Source organism: Bos javanicus, chromosome 3 (genome assembly GCF_032452875.1).
Source record: "Bos javanicus breed banteng chromosome 3, ARS-OSU_banteng_1.0, whole genome shotgun sequence".
NCBI lineage: Eukaryota > Metazoa > Chordata > Mammalia > Artiodactyla > Bovidae > Bos > Bos javanicus.
In genome coordinates, this window is record NC_083870.1 from 106,790,054 (window position 1) to 106,806,690 (window position 16,637).

The window sequence follows — 16,637 nt, forward strand, 5'->3', positions numbered from 1 at the left end:
ATGAAGTAATAAGTATTGTTGAATGAATTAATGAAAGAACAAACCAGTATAAGATGATTGAAACAACCATGCTGAGTGCTTCATTGACTATCAGTTGAGTGGAAGACAAGGCATCCAAGAGTCTGTAGGTCCCCGAGTCTGAGCCTGCCTGACTGAAAGGCTGACAGCGGTGTGCATAGACACAGTGGGCGACCACCCAGGCCCCTGGTGTACAGCCCTATGAGAGAGTGGTAACAAGAGTCCTGGGACCTGGAGACAGAGGCCACGGCGGCTGCTGCTGCTGCTGGGATGGGGTGGGTAGGGCGGGTACCCACTTACTCTCCGCCCTCCCTCCCTTGATTCCTCCTCTTCTGTTCAGCCGGCAAAGGCCCAGGGCAGCAAGGATGGGAAGCCCAAGCAGAAGGTGATCATCTCCAACTGTGGGGAGTATGTGTGAGACGGGAGCTGTCAACCCGGGGAAACAGCACCCGAGGTGTCCCGTTGGTAGCAGGGCTTCGTGTTGTGGCCCTTCCTCGGGGTAAGCTCCTCTGCAGGCACAGCCTGCACCTCCTCTGGTTCTTCCTTAAGTGTGGCCTTGGGCCTGGGGCTGCCCTCCCCACCATGGACGGCTGTGTGTGGTCTTTCCAGGCCTCTGCTGCCAGGGCTTCTCTGGGCCCACCTAGTGTGGATACTGGATGTATCTTCTGGTAAAAGAAATCCTAGTTCTTATACTGCTGCCATGCAGCCAGGTCCCAAGTGTTTTCAGCGGTTGCAGCTGTGACTCACCTGTCCTGCTGCAACAGATGACAGACCGTGGCACCCCCTGTGCGGCCTCCCTCCCCTCCAGGCTGCCCGAAAAGTACCCCCTGGTCTGATCTCTGCAGGTGGCAGTGCCTCTTGTCTTCTCTCTCTCACCTGCTACCAGGCAGGCCAGGTAGATTAGCCAGGCCCCAGTCCTACCCTGACCCCTGCTGGTCTTGGGCTAACAGGCACTGTATTCAGTCTCAGCGACCTGTTCACACGCTGTGCATTCGTTGGACCCATAGAATTGTATCACAGCAGAGTTCAGGGCCCTTCTTTTGCCAGGCCCTGTGCTGGGTGCTGGGGAGACATAAGAAGCCAGAGGCGGTTCTTGCCCTGCCCTTGGCCCACTTGGAAATTGAACTCTGGTGCCATGGTTTGTCACCTGCTCTAGGCTAGCCTCTCACCCTACACCTGTTTGGCCAGCCAGGCCGCCTGACAGCAACTTGAATGTACGAAGGCAGAGCCCCATCAGTCCATCACAGGAAACCTCCTCCAGGACTGCCCCCTGCTCCCCTGCCGCCAGCTGATGGTTGTCCGGATCGAGTCTGGATGTTCAGAAACCACTGCGCTGGGCTCATTCCCTCACCTGTGTTCTCATTTTGGGTTTGGCGATCAGGTTGAGTCGGGAGGGTGGGGTAGCCTGCTGGCCCCTGGCCCCAGTGCCCCCAGGCTAGATCCTGCAGAGGGATAGCTGCTAACCCTCCCCACGACGCCAGTGCTAGCCCGGCTCTCTGCTTTCACATGGGGCTTCGTCCTCTGTGGCTGGCTGGGGCTGCTCCTGTGGCCGAGACCCATTGCCGCAGTATCCCAGCTGGGACCCTCACTTCTTAACAGAGGCGCCGTCTCACTTCTCACTTCACATAGGCAGTCAGCTGTGGCTGTCAGCACAGGCAGCAGCCATTCGGGGCTGGTGTGATGTCCGAGCAACAAGGGGAAGCACTCAGGCTCAGCACGGTTGGCCTTGGGGACGACATGTGGGCAGAGAGCAGGCTGGCCTGTGGCCCCAGCAGAGAGGACTGGTCACAAAGCCTGTGAAACAAGGGAAGGGTGGGGGTGGGGTGACTTGGTCACTGTGCTTTCCTGATTGCCCTGGAGAGGTGGGGACCAGCAGACTGGCTGGAAAGGCTCGCTTGGGAGAAACCAGCAGGAGGTGATTGCTCACCCTGTCCTGTGCAAGGGCTGCCCCAGAAACTACGCCATGGTGATCACCTGTGAGCCTTGTACAGGTGGCAGCCTGAGCCTCAGACCTGGTCCAGGTTATCTGAGCTACTGGCCAGCCTGGTGGCCATGCCCTCGCTACCTTCCTTCCTTCCCACTGCTGCAGATGATAGGGTTGGGAGCCCACCACCACCCTCTGGGGAAGGAATAGTGAGCCCTGGTTTGTGAGTAACAAAACCTAAGGCAGAAATCAAAGGCTACTGAAAATTATGTTCCCAAGGAGTATTTAATAACAGAAATGTTCAAGATATGTCCTAGATTGAATGATTTAGATCACTAGCAGTGCACAATCCTAACTGTAAAGTAACCCATGTATTATGTAAAAAGACACATATGCCGCGGAAAAACGACTGCAATGATTAACAATGGTTGTCTCTATGTGGTGAGATTATGTGTTTGTATTGTTTTTTATTTTCAAGAGCATCCCCGACACGTGTAATATTTTTGAAAGTGAGAAAAGAGGGCCAAATGCTTGTTCAAGGCTTCCCAGTAAGAACAAAAACCCCAGAAAGTTTCCCCTTGAGCTGCACTTGCGCGCAGGGCCACAGGAGGGGTGGGGGTGCAGTGCTGCCCCGTCCTCAGGAGAGACAGGATCAAGCTGTCACGGCCAGCTGGGACCCCCTCCACAGATGGGGGGGTGGTGTGCAAGTCCACACCTCACCCCAGGAGATTACCAAGTTTCTATTTTTTAAGGAAAAGCCCAATGAGTACAGTAGCACCTCCAAGGACACATTCTGGGAGGGCTGGGTTTTAACAGGAAGGCACTTGGGGGAGACCCAAATTTGCAAGTTCATTTAAAATAAGGCCACAAAGAATACTGTTCATTCAGCACACGTGTGCAGAATCAGTGCCAAGTGCTCCGGACAGACCTGATCCCCACGCTGGCTCCACCAGGCCAGAACCCATGGCGCAGTCATTCTGCAGAGAAGGAGTCGCTGGCTCTGAGGTGCTCGAGTGGTCCCATCAACATGAGGCACAGCCAGGATTTGTTGCTGGCAGGTCTGCTGGCTGCCACAGCTACCCTCTCCTGTCATCGCCTCCTTTCCTATGAAATTGTAGGGAACTTTTTGAAGCATGTCACCCACCTCCCTACATAGAGACACAAGAATTGGGCTTTGTCCGATGAGCTGATGTCTGGGCCAGGCTGGCTGTACAGTAATGAGGATGTGCTTGGGGTGAGGGGGACAAAGCAGTGCCCTCCCAGGCATGGGCCCCAGGCACTGCTTCCTTTGCGCCCACCCTCCCCATCTACTTTGCTGCCAGTGGGCCTGAGTTGATCGCCCTTATTTATGCTTCTCATGTGCAGCCTGAAATGTGACCTGCGCTGCCAAAGGGAACCAGGTAAACGAGATGGCCCTGGTAACTAGCCACTGCCACGTCATCAGTTTTCTGTCTTTAATTACTGCCCTTCTCTGCAGCCTTTTTCTGTTGGATTTCATTCGGTGGCCACGTGGATGGCTGAGGGTGGTAGAAGTGTCAGGAAGGCCTCAACCACTGGACTCCTGACTTTACCGCACAGGAAGGGAGTCGTGTCACGATCCCTGTGTTCCTTATGTTCCGCAACTCCGATGGGCAGGGCAGTCACATCTTCCAAACATTCACTTCATAAATTTTCCTGGTGCCTCAAACCATACCAGGTTATGTGCTTAGGCAATGAAGAAACTTAACACTGGCATCTGTCAAAAGTTTCCAGGCCTCCACTGCCCATGATGTTGGGAGGAGAGAGCTCTGAATGAGGCCCTGAAATAGCAGGCTTCAAGTCTCAGGGCCGCTGGGCACTTAGATCACATCTTGGCTCTGGGAGAGGAGAGGCCCAGAGTTGTAGGTGGATTCTCCAGCCGGAAGGGCCTTTGGAGATGTGAGAGTCCTATGTATGTTCTTTTGTCAGAGACAGGAAATCGAAGCCTGAATGGAAGGGCATTTCCCCAGACATCAGGCACGTTAGTGACTGAGCTGAAGCCAGAATATGGGTCTACTGACATTTGTGCTGGTACTTGGTCCTCTTGCTGCCAGCCTGAGGTCAAAGCCCCAGACCAAAAGGGAGATCACCGTCTTCCTGTGTCCATGGAGGGGTCTCTTCCTGTGCACTGGCTCCCAGAGCCCCTCCCAGGTCCAGGCGGAGAGGCTGCTGTCCTGAAGCAGGGCCCCTCCTCCACCCCCGCTGCGCTCCCGGAGCCCCTCAGGGCAGAGAGTAAACTCCAGGGGTGTCATCCTGGGCTGGGCCTGTGGGCTGGGGCAGGTTCAGGATCTGCTTTTAATGATATTTTGGGGTTCGGGCAGCTGGGTTCTGTCTGGTCCACCAGGTAAATTACAGGCTTACCAAGTCAGAAATCAAATAAACACTCCAGGTGGCCGCTCTAAGAAGAACAGTGGTTTCCGGGAACCTCCCCACCCAGCTCGGCCTAATTGCCGCCTGTCACTCCCCTGGCACCCGGGCCTTTTCTTTGGCTCACAGGCCCCAAGAAACAGGACGGGGCTCCAGGGCGCACAGGGTGACTCAGACTTGTGTGATCAGCCTCTGGGCGCTGGCTGACGCAGTGCCCACCCTCGCCCTGCGCCTGCGTGCACTGGATTGCTCCTCAGTGCGGCAGGAGAGAAAGCAGTACACCAGGCTCAGGGCTGCTGGCTGCCTGGAATCGCATGCTGAGCGCCTTGAGGCCCTGTTCAGGGTCTGTGGAAGATGGTGACTGATGGCCGTGGGCAAGGGGCTCAGCTGTGACGTCTGTGCTGTCAGCCTGGACCTCCCTGCAGCTGTGCCCTTGTTTGTGCTAAGAGTTCACTTCATGTGTAAGTGCAGAGCACCACACAGAGAGATGGAGGGACCTGCAAACCTCCAAGGTTCACTGCTTCCCTGGGGGCCACACCTCTTCCCCAGGCAGGAGACGTCCCCACCAGGTTCACCCCCAAGCAGAAGGCCCATTGTTCCTTCCCAAAGTGCTAACTGCCCAAAGGCCAAGTCAGGAACCACTAATACACTATACCCAGAGGATGTGCACCTCTGACTGCGCTGTGCTGGCAAGGGGCAGACCCACACCCAGACCCGTGGTGAGTGGAGCAACTCCCGGCTGCTAGCCTCAGGCTCCAGGTGCTCTCAGACCATCCTGGGTCGCACGCAGTAGGAAAGGGCTGGCCAAGGACAGCTCCTAAGATGGGACTTCTGTGCTGACCGCAGCCTGCATCAGCCACGTGGGGTTGGGTGGGACAGGCTACCACACATCCCAGGGCAGGAGGCAAAGGGCCTGGGTAGGACCAGCCCCTGGCAGGATGTGGGCAGGGTTGGGGGGGGGGCCTCGCCGCCGCCCTGCCAGAGCTGGGACGGCGCTGGGGGTCTCCGGGCCCCCGCCCCCGCGGAGGGCCTGCCGGTGGGGGCGGGGCCTCAGTGGCAGCCGCAGGCGCGGACCACCATGTTGCGGTGCTTGCGCAGGATGACGTTGTTGCTGCTGTCGTAGTAGAGCACGGAGGTGGCGCTCAGCTTGGTGGGCGCGCAGCACGCCTTGGGGACCGCGTGCGGCTTCAGCAGGTGCACCTGGCGGGGGCGGGAGGGGGCAGCGGGCAGAGGTGTGAGAACCTCTGGCTCCTCCCGGGACCCCTGTCCCAGCGCCCAGCTCCTGCCGCCTGGGGCTCCGCCGCTGGCCCCTTCCCAGCTCCATCTCCTCCCCGCCCCCCGCACCCTCCCCCCATAGCCCACCGGGCAGGTGCTGGCCTGAACTCTGCCCCGGCCCCGCCCCCTTGACGCCCGCCCTGCCCGCTGCCCTCAGGCCCAGACTGAGCACCGGGGGCTCCTGCCACAGCCCCTCCCCTTAGATGGGAGGGCCCTGACCCTGTGGGTCCCTCGCACCTGTGCCAGCGCCGGCCTGGCGCCGCTGCGACACTGTCTCCCCTCCCCCACCCCTCTGCCCCTCCTTCCTCCCTGATCGCCTCTGAGCTGTTTCTGGTCCATCCGCCCCTCCAGGCTGCGAGCCGGTGAAGGTCCCTGTTACACCTCGCAATGCCCAGACTTCAGGCTCACCCTTGGGGTGTCCAACACCATTGTTTCTCAAACCTCCACCCTTGTAACAACTTCCAGACAGGGATTGTTCTGGATGGATGACCGCTGGGGACACAGGGGCCGAGTCACCTGTATAGTTGCTTGGCTGAGGTTGCACATAAGGCTGGGACCCGACTCAGAGAGGGGGCCGGGAGTCCCTGCTACCCTCCTGCAAACAGCTCTACCCCTGAAAACAGCCTGTCTGAGGGAGCTTCTGAAGCCTCCACACAAATATTTATGCAGAGACTCAGGCAGGATGAGCTGCAGTTCATACTGGACTCCTCATCCGGTTGCCACACCCCCCAACTCAGTCGGGGCCTGAGAGAAAAGGGAACCTGTATCCATTCAGCAGGACCTCCCACCCTTCATGGGAGACTGCTGAGCAGGACCTGGATGAAGCCATCTGAAGTGGGGGTGAATGTCAGGCACCCTGGCCCCTGGTACCCAGAGCCCAGCCTTGTCCTGGGAGGCCCAGCTTGGATCCAGCCTGCTGCCAGGACTGTCAGCCAGGCACCAGGCTGGCCTGGGTAGGGATGTCCAGCCAGACTGGGCTGTGGGGATTCTGCTCCCCAATTTCCCAGTCTCCACCTGGGGTGGCTGGGCTTGGCTTTCAAAGGCCCACATGAAAGAAACCAGGCGACACTGCCCACCTGCACCACCCATGAGGCTCTACGTGGCTCGAAACCCGGGAGGGCTTTTCGTAGGTTAGGACAGCACCACAGGGGCGCAGCTGTTCTAGAAGTCTATCCTGGACCAGGCTTCACCAGGTGATCGACAGAGAGGACAGCCTTTGTTCCGTCTGTACCAAGAGACTGATCTGGAGTCTGATGTGCCTTTCCATTCACATCACTTTAGAGCCCCGTGGCAGACCAAATCGGAGGCTCTGAAACTTATTGGCTGTGCGTCATTCAGGAAAAGTCATGCCTCTGTGGACCTCAGTTTTCTCCTCTGCCAAATGGGTATAATGGTGCTATTCTCCCTTCCAACACAAATGTATTTCAGACACGTGCCTTGTGCCAGCTCTGCCCAGGTGGAAAATACAGAAATGTCTCAGAGATGGTCGCCACTTTCATCCTCAGCAGGACAGGAAGGGACACAGGGGAACATTCCAGCAAACACCCAGGACAGCAAACACCGAGAACAGTACAATAGTCACAGCAGCTGTCCTTGCTCTGGGAACAGGAGCGCTGGAGACCGACGCTGGCTGGGAAGGACCCAGAGACAAGGCAGCAGGGCGAGCAGGAGCTGGCCTGGCCCAGGGCGGATGAGGAGACCCTGGTCAAAGGAGGGAGGTGAGGGCACTGGGACATGGGCTGGGGGACATTGAGGAGGTGGGTAGGCCAGTGAGGGGCCCCGGGTCACAGGCCAAAGGCTCAGACTTCTCCCCAGGGATAAGGGATGCCACGGGGAGGGGGTTCCTGGCCCAGAAAGAGGTGGTCACATTTGTGCTTTAGTGCGACCCTCTAGCTGCTGTGTGGGGAATGTGGGGGGTGAGGCTGGAGGGACCCACTTCCTCCTCTTCGGCCCCAGGACACCCCAACCACCATCTCACCCCCTCCCTCCCACCCAGGCTCCTCTTCCTCCCCAGGTGTCTCCCACCTCCACTGTCCCCCCAGAAAATCTCTTCTGCACTCACGACTCAGAGACTCCAGACTTGCACCCCCCGCCCTCAACTTCTCACGTAGGGTCCTGCAGGGCCTCACACACATGGGGATGGAAGCAGAACCGCTGATTCCCTCCAATCCGTTCTTCTACCCAACACCTTAGCTGCCCCCTCCTCGTCCTGGGGGAGGGTCTCACCTGGAGGCCTGGGTTCCTGCCCTCCTGCCTCCACTGTCCACATCTCACCCCACCAGGTGCCTGGTCCTCCTGTGGGGACCACAGCAGCTCCTCATTCCTCCCTGCCTCCTCCACCCTCGACCCCACGGTCTGTCCTGCAGCTGCCAGAGATGCTTCCAGAGAGTGCCCAGATCAGGCCCTGCTTCTCTGAAATCTACTCCAGCCCCTCAGTTTACTTGGGATTAAATCTACCACCTGCCGAGCCTGTGGGAGAGGCCCTGCCCGCCCCCACATCACCTCCCTCCGTCCTCCTCCCCTCCAAGCCAGGGTCCTTGAGCCCACCCAGCTCACCCCAGTCTCCCCCTCCTCAGGGGACCCACCGTGGTGGCTGTCCTTTCTTCTCGTGTTCACTGACAGCCTCCCCAGAGGGCAGCCGCTGCCTTGACAGCACCGAGCACAGAGCTGGCGCTCCCTCCTGCTGACTGACAGCTCGGGGGCTGAGGGGCGGGGCTGCTGCAGAGCCAGGGGACCAGTCCTGGGAGGGGCAGCGCCGTCATCACCCTGTGCCCCCCTCACAGGGCAGAGAGAAGCCCACACACGGCTCATCACCCCTGAGATTCTGCAAGGAAGGTGGCTCCTGGAGGAGGGGGTGTCCAGCAAACCCCACGTGACCACTGGGAAAGGAGGCATTACCAGGCGTCCAGGCTGCTTTCTTAATTCACTCACTCTCACTCTGGCAACACCTTGAACAGCCTCTAACTAGAGTGCCCAGGTCAACGTTCTAGAAATAAGGCTCAGCACACACACACACACAAACCACTGCAAACACTTAGCAATAAGCAGCCTCAACCATGTTCCTACTAGAAACTTCCAGCATTTAAAGTTACCCCAGACACCAGGGCATCAGAAGATCTGTAGAAAGACAAAGAGCAAGAGGGACCCGGAAGAAAAACAACAGGAGAGGACCGGGAGGGGAAGCCGAAGCCAGAAGGGCACAGGGCAGCCCGCGACTCTCGTGCAGGGAGAGGACAGAACCTCCACGTGTGTAACTCAGCCCGACCCTCAGGGTGTGTGTCCCCCAGGAGGCCAAACTCGACAGTGAACGCGGTGCACATGTGTGTACCCGGGGCACGGGTAGTCGTGTGGGATGCCCACCGGTCATGAACGTGCAGTGCCTCTGACCACCAGCAGGCAGGCCCACCCCATGGATGTGAATGTCCCCCGTGTGCACGTGGAGTGCACATGTGTGTATGTGTGCACACCAGTCAGCAAGAGCCTGCTGCACGCTGTTCAGGTTCGTGGGACGCAGAGTCTCCATACACAGTGCCCATACAGGGACCCGTCTCTGTACGGCCGTGGGATTTCACTGCACGTGCAGGCTGGGTTTCCACGTGAAGAAGGCTCGCTGACACAGCAGTCCACGGTCACCTCCTGGCTGCACGCCCCCTCCCCAGGGCGAACCCCTCCCCCAGGTGTCCGGGCAGGAGGGCGCGGTACTGACCAGGGACTGCAGGATGGCGTGGTTGGTGGCGTTCATGCAGGAGTCCAGCGGGAAGGAGCACTCCCCTTCACAGTAATAGGCTGAGTAGCCTTGGGGGGCGATGACCCAGTCCTGGGGGGTAGTGGGAGAAGGTGAGTCCCATCCATGTGCCCTCCCAGCTCTTCATCCAGCACCTGTCACAGCACGACTCAGGGCTGCCCCCTCCCTCCCTCAGCCTCAGGACAGCTCCCGGGGCAGAGTGCCACACCCCCCAGGTCAGACATCCACTGAAGTCCCTCGGTGAACAGAGCTGGACACGAGCTCCGTCCCCTCCACACGCCGTCAGCGCGCAGCTGCGTCCTCCCCCGCTGCCCCCAGTCACAGCCCCGCCAGAGGCACTGCCCACCCTGGCCTCAGCTTCCCTGCTGCAGCTCGGACATTTTATGGCTGAGGACTCAGTCTCCATAGTCATGGTTTTACAAAACAGCCCTTTTCCCTTCTCCCTTTAGAGAACTTGGAAAACAGAGGAAAATAAAGACAAAGTTCTCTGTGGGTCTACCTCCCCTGGGACACAGGTGGGGACAGTCATTTTGGAAAGGAGAGTCGGAACTCACCAGCCAGCCCAGGTCCTGGAAGCTCACGTACAGCTCGTGCCGACGGCACACCTGCCGGCCGTGGGAGCCGTGGACGTTGTCTGCAGGGACACGAGGGGCAAGGGCTTTGCTGGGCTGCTGTTCCCAGGGTGGGGGACGCCATGAGGCGCATGTTTGTTGAATAATAAATGCTGGGAAACTAACCCATTTGGTCTCATAAAGCCCATGTCTGCAGCTCTGCTGGTGCCATGACCCAGTTCAAGAACTTTCGATGGCTCCCTCTGGTGGCAGTCACCTCACACTCAGCCCAGCCTCCCCTGACTTTCAGCCTGTGGGGTCCTGATAATCCAGTAAAAGCCCCGGGGGCCCTCGGCCATCCAGGGGCCCCTCCTCCCCCCCCCCCCCCCCCCCCCCCGTCCAGAGTCACCCCGACCCCCCCCCTCTCCTGCCATGCCCATTCCACAGGACATGTGCTCCCATTAAGGTCAAGCAAAGGCTGGCTCCCGTGAAGGAAAGGGCCCCTGGTGGCCTTGATCCTGCAGGGCTCGGCCTGGTGGGGTGACCTTCACACAAACGCCTGGACCCTGCAGGGGCCCCTGGTTCTGACAGAGACCAGGGCGAGGCCTGCTGAGCCCCCGAGGGCAGAGAAGGGACTTTGGGGCCGCGGGGGCAGCAAGGGTGGATGCTCAGAGCCCTGGAGACTGTGGGGGGGTCGCTCCGCAGGGGGCAGGGCAGAGGGTGTCAGGAAAGGCGGTGGGGTGATCGTTGGCCTGACCGCACTGAGGCCAGAGGGGCTCCGTCCCCGCCTCCGTCCCCGCTTCCGTCCCCAGGCTCACCGAAGATCCCCTGCAGTTTGTTCGGGGGCGGTAGCTCGTTGGTCCTTTTCGGCGGCCTCCCCTTCAGGGGCCTCACTGCCCGAGGGGCTCGGGCGGGGCCCGGGCCGGGGCTCGCCCTGAAAAAGGTGACCACGAAAGGCTGTTTGGAGCGCGGAGCCTGTCGCCCCAGCAGACCGGCCAGGCCAGGATCCACACTGCGCCCTGAGATGGAGAGAGCAGAGAGGGGTCACTCGAGGGTGGGCACTGCGCAGGGACACAGCGGGGACCTCTCTGGGCGGGCCAGGAGCTCAAGGCTGAGGCCTCGGGGGACCCACTGGGCCTAGGTTTCCTCTCTGAAGACCCGAGTCCCCAGTCCAGCCCCAGGCCCTCAACCTCCCTGCCCGCTCTCCCGCCTCCCCACTGCCGGAGCCAGCGCGTCTACGGGGTGGGGGAGGGCCTCGTGAGCCCAGAGTCAGGATTAGCGATGATTGAGGGAGTCTCTGGCGGTAACAGCGCTTTACAGCTTTCAGTCAGTTCACGTGAGGCTCTCAGCCGGTCTTCACGGTAACCCTGAAACCATCATTTCACTAAAAAACAGCCGCTCAGTGACGGCCCAGAGCCCCACTGCTGGGGACTCTCAGAACCAAAGTTCCCACCTCTGTCCTGGGGCTCGAGCTCCCACCCCATCCTTTCTGGGGATCAGTGTAAGATTTACAGCCCTCACTGGGGAAGGGGCGGACTCAGTGCCTGCTCTTCTGAGCACCGCCCAAGAGCAGGCTGTTCACGTCCCCTGAAGCCCCCAAAGGAGACCCCAGGCTCAGCAGGTGGAGACATTTACCCCAAGTCCCAGAGTTGGGTTTCAGTTCAATTCAGTTCAGTCGCTAAGTCGTGTCTGACTCTTAGTGACCCCATGAATTGCAGCACACCAGGCTTCCCTGTCCATCACCAATTCCCGGAGTTCCTCAGACTCACGTCCATCGAGTCAGTGATGCCATCCAGCCATCTCATCCTCTGTCGTCCCCTTCTCCTCCTGCCCCCAATCCCTTCCAGCATCAGAGTCTTTTCCAATGGGTCAACTCTTCGCATGAGGTGGCCAAAGTACTGGAGTTTCAGCTTTAGCATCATTCCTTCCAAAGAAAGCCCAGGGCTGATCTCCTTCAGAAGGAACTGGTTGGATCTTCTTGCAGTCCATGGGACTCTCAAGAGTCTTCTCCAACACCACAGTTCAAAAGCATCAATTCTTCGGCGCTCAGCCTTCTTCACAATCCAACTCTCACATCCATACATGACCACAGGAAAAACCATAGCCTTGACTAGACGAAGCTTTGTTGGCAAAGTAATGTCTCTGCTTTTGAATATGCTATCTAGGTTGGTCATAACTTTTCTCCCAAGGAGTAAGCGTCTTTTAATTTCATGGCTGCAGTCACCATCTGCAGTGATTCTGGAGACCAAGAAAATAAAGTCTGATACTGTTTCCACTGTTTCCCCATCTATTTCCCATGAACTGATGGGACCAGATGCCATGATCTTCGTTTTCTGAATGTTGAGCTTTAAGCCAACTTTTTCACTCTCCTCTTTCACTTTCATCAAGAGGCTTTTTAGTTCCTCTTCACTTTCTGCCATAAGGGTGGTGTCATCTGCATATCTGAGGTTATTGATATTTCTCCCGGAAATCTTGATTCCAGCTTATGTTTCTTTCGAGTTGGGTTTAAACACGTGCATCTAATCCCAGAGCCCAAGTTCTTGTCCCTTTATGTCCTTAGCCACCAGGTTTGTGGTTTAAAAAGGAGGAAAAAGAGAAAAGGCTGCAGGCAAAGACATGCTTGGGGCCTGAGTCTCAGAGAAGTGACACTTGTAAAAGTGGAATTTTATTCATATCAGCTTAAAGCCTGAGGATGCAGGAAAAACACACTGATTATCCCTGGAAAAGTCAACTCCACCAATAAAACTATATTCCTGTACCTCATTGTATTCCCAATGACTTTTTTTTTTTTTTTGTCAAAGCAAAGTAATGACTATACAAAAACTTAGAAAAAATATCACCCATAAATTCCTCCCTTACTGCAACACAACATTTTCATTTTCCTGGGATATTTTCATATGTTAATTTAAATCGTGAGCATAACAAAGAATTCTGTATTTACTCCCAACTTTTTTTCCACATTAACTTTTTCTCCATTGTTAAGTCTTAACTATGAACATTTCAAATGTCTTCCCTTGTGGCTCATCTGGTAAAGAATCCACCTGCAATACGGGAGACCAGATTTGATCCCTGGGTTAGGAAGATCCCTTGGAAAAGGGAAAAGCTGCGCATTCCAGTATTCTTGCCTGGAGAATTCCATGGACTGTGTAGCCCATGGGGTCGCAAAGAGTCAGACATGACAGTGACTTTCACTACTTCCACTTTCTTGAGACAATATAGCTTAATATTTACATATTAGTTCATCTTTAGACATTTAGGTTATTTACTGGTTTCATTATAAAGATGAGAATATGACAGAATGTCTTCGTTTCTTTCCTTGTGGGATTTTTAAAGGAAATATAACGTAATCATGTTAAAAACAGGGACATGACTACAGGTTATGTTTCCTAAAATACAGGACCTAGCGTCCCACTTCCATGTACATTTCACCCCAGTGTTGAAATAGTGATGCACAGCCATATATATACATGCAAGTATATGTGTGTACACACGTGTGCATTGATACAGCGAGTGTACATATATACAGATACATAAAAATGTCTCCCATTAGTGAGTCTTATGATCCTCCACTGTACACTACAAGTCAAGGACATTGACTGCCCCAAGCACAGCCTGGCTCAAAGGTCAGTCCTTAAACATCTGTGGTTTAGCCCCAAGTCCAGGGGCCAGAGTTGACTGAACAACTAATCAACCAGAGACTAACTTTGACCTATGACATCACCTGCCACTACATGCACTGGGCTCATGATCAGAGCCGCCACTCAGGGATGACCCTGCTGAGACAGGAGCTGACACTGAAGGGGCCCAGGGAGAAGCCATTCGGGGAGTTTGGGTCACGACAAGTGAGGGTCACAGGAAGAGCTGGCCCGTGAGGAGGCGAAGCCACAAGACACACAGCAGCCCCTCCGCAGAGGGAAGGGCCCCGAGGGCACTAGGAGGTGGCCAAGGAGTGACATAGGCAGGCTGATGGCTCTTGTCCATGCAGCACTGGAGTGGAGCTCCATGCCCAGCGGACATGTGGGGTTGCCTTGGCCCAGCAACCCTCCGGGCCTGTGTGTGCAGCCCCCTGTCCTGTGAGTCCCTGGAGAGCCCTGTCCATAGACGGGCCAGGGAGACCTTGGGTGACCCAAGGCTGGGCTCACTGTAGGCTTCTCTTAGTGCAACTGTCTGGTATTGGGGTCTCCTGGGCACAGAGGGGGGGGGGTCACAGGGCAGGCCTGGACTGTCCAGGTGGTGGCGCCCAGGCTGCCTGGCTCTGGTAGGACCCTTTCGAGAAAGCACAGCGGCAACTCCAGGAGCCTCTGGGACCCAGAGTCCCTGCTCTAGACCTGAGCTGTGAGAGTGCCGGCAGGCACGCCGTCCCTTGGCAGGGGGCCCTCCCCCACTGCAGGCCTGGATGAAGATGTGGTCTTCTGGGCCAGGCGGGCCCCGGACACTTCCACCCTCCCCCATGTTTGAGTCCTTCCCATCAGGGCCTGGGTGTCATGGTAGCTCCCCTGCCCGTCCCATCCCCGGGGACTCATCCCTCTCCCCCTGGGCCAGGCCAAGATCGCTCCCATCCCTCCCCAAGGCCTTTTTCTGCCCTCGGTGCCACCTGAGCCCCCCTGCAGCCCCTGCCCACCCTCAGTCTGCTGCCATGGATGGCACCCTCGTGCTGCGTTGAAGGGCAGTCCGGACGCCTGGGGGCTCTGGGCAGGAAGCCAGCTGTGACCGTGTGCCTTTGTCCCGTGGGTTGTTTCCTCACCAGGAGAACTAGGAACTCAGCCCTTTTCCTTCTTCCTACTGTTGAACAGCCCTCTCACTGCTCTGCTTCTGGAAACTTCTGCCTGTCCTGGCTGCTGCTGGAAGACTCCCGACACCCAGGGCGGTCAGGTCCTCATCTCCAGAAGCCCCGGAAGGGGGCTTCCACCCAGTGCCGCCCATCCCATGCCCGCCTGGTGACGGTCCCCTTTCACCCTGTGGCTGTCCCTTCGGGTACACTATCTCCACTTTAGGATCTGGGCCTCTCGCCAGGGTGAGGCTCCAGGGAGGCCTCTCCAAAAGGCCTTACTGGACCAGCTGGAGCTTCGTGTTCTTACCCACGAGCTCCTGTCTGGTGTGTGGAGCCCTAGAGCCACACTGAGAAAGCGTGAGCTCCACAGCAGGCTTGTGTTGAAACACACACACACACATTTTTTTCTCCCTAGCTTGTGAGACTGTGGATTCAGGATGAAGTACCTCTCTGCCCCTCTTGGGTTTCAAGGGAGTATGAGCAAGAGGCCGGTTTAGGCTATGGGACAGAGCGGAAGGGTCTAGTGTCTGATCTGGATAACATAGGAACACTATGATTTGCGATGGGAAAACCCACTGAAGTCCACTGGTCAGGTTTCTAGAACCCGTCCTACCTAAGTCACAGCCTTTGGCCACACACAGGCAGACTGTTTATTCAGAGGAGACTTCCCTGAGGAATGTTAGCACCCACAGTCTCTCCCTCTTCAGCTGACCCTCTGACCAGTTTACTAGCTGCCTAAACAGTCTTTTTCCCTTCTAGAGACATCCATTTAGCTACAAGAAGGAGAAATGTGGGAGGCAGAGGAGGTGAGGCTACAAGTAAAAGAGTGACAGAATGAAAGGCCCTAGAAAAAAAGTCAGAGGGCCAAAGGAAAACCATCTTTCATTCAGACAGCATTTCTCCTGATCACAAAAAATTCACATTTATGCAGATTTTCATGGTTCTAGTAAAACAGAGCCTTACTGTAGACTCTGGGTGTTGTTCTATAATAGGGGTGGGGCTGCTGCTGCTGCTAAGTCGCTTCAGTCGTGTCCGACTCTGTGTGACCCCAGAGACGGCAGCCCACCAGGCTCCCCGTCCCTGGGATTCTCCAGGCAAGAACGCTGGAGTGGGTTGCCATTTCCTTCTCCAATGCATGAAAGTGAAAGTGAAGTCGCTCAGTCGTGTCCGACTCCTAGCGACCCCATGGACTGCAGCCCACCAGGCTCCTCCGTCCTTGGGATTTTCCTGGCAAGAGTACTGGAGTGGGGTGCCAGGTAGGGCAGGCACAACCTAATCCGCCCTGCTCAGCCATTGGTCGGCACTGCAATGGGCCCCACCCCCAAGTGAGTAACTCAAGGAGGTACCATTAGTGGTTCCACTAAGCCATTGGTCGGCACTGAAGTAGGCCCCGCCCACTCCCCTTCCTCTGTATAAAAGGAGCCCACGTTTGGCCTGGGACAAGATAGTTTTTTCTAAGGCCCTAGCTTGCCGTCTTCTTGGTCTGCTAGCTTTCTGATTAAAGTCGTTCTTCCTTGTCCCAACAACTTGTCTCCCAATTTATTGGCCTGACATTGGTGAGCAGAACTAGCTTGGGCTCAGTAACAAATTTTGATGAGCCAGCCAGGAGGAGCCTTGATGCTTGTGGCTAGCTGGCCCCACGTAGGGTATTTTCCGGTAAGGCCTTAGGAGCTGCTGGGACCACTTGTCCTGAGGGTCTAAACTTCAAAATTCCCTGAAGTGGCCCTGGTTGCCCCAGGGCATGGCAGTTGGAGCAAGGAACTGACATTCGGGAGCCAACAGGTTCCCTATACCATATACAGCCGTGAAGGTTTTCTCTTCTCAGTTAAGGCTTTTTCCTTTAAGGGAAAAGCCAATTTGTTCATTTGACTGGGATATCTTGTTGGAGAGGGAAATTTTTGGACTCTTCCTGTTGTGAACCAGTTCACTGGGTTTTGTTTGGCATTTGTTCAGGATGGAATCTCTTTG

At 56.7% G+C, this 16,637-nt stretch overlaps 1 protein-coding gene across 1 annotated transcript in view; it reads right to left on the reverse strand.

Annotated features, from left to right (window-relative positions):
- Window positions 1-1,357: 1,357 nt before the first annotated feature.
- BMP8A (bone morphogenetic protein 8a) overlaps window positions 1,358-16,637 on the reverse strand; it is a 44,656-nt gene continuing 29,376 nt past the window's right edge. The window contains exons 4-7 of the mRNA XM_061412437.1: window positions 10,717-10,917; window positions 9,902-9,981; window positions 9,309-9,419; window positions 1,358-5,527 (exon numbers count right to left, since the gene is read on the reverse strand). Coding sequence (XP_061268421.1) covers window positions 5,378-5,527; window positions 9,309-9,419; window positions 9,902-9,981; window positions 10,717-10,917 — 542 coding nt within the window. The 3' untranslated portion in view covers window positions 1,358-5,377. The remainder of the gene's footprint in view (window positions 5,528-9,308; window positions 9,420-9,901; window positions 9,982-10,716; window positions 10,918-16,637) is intronic.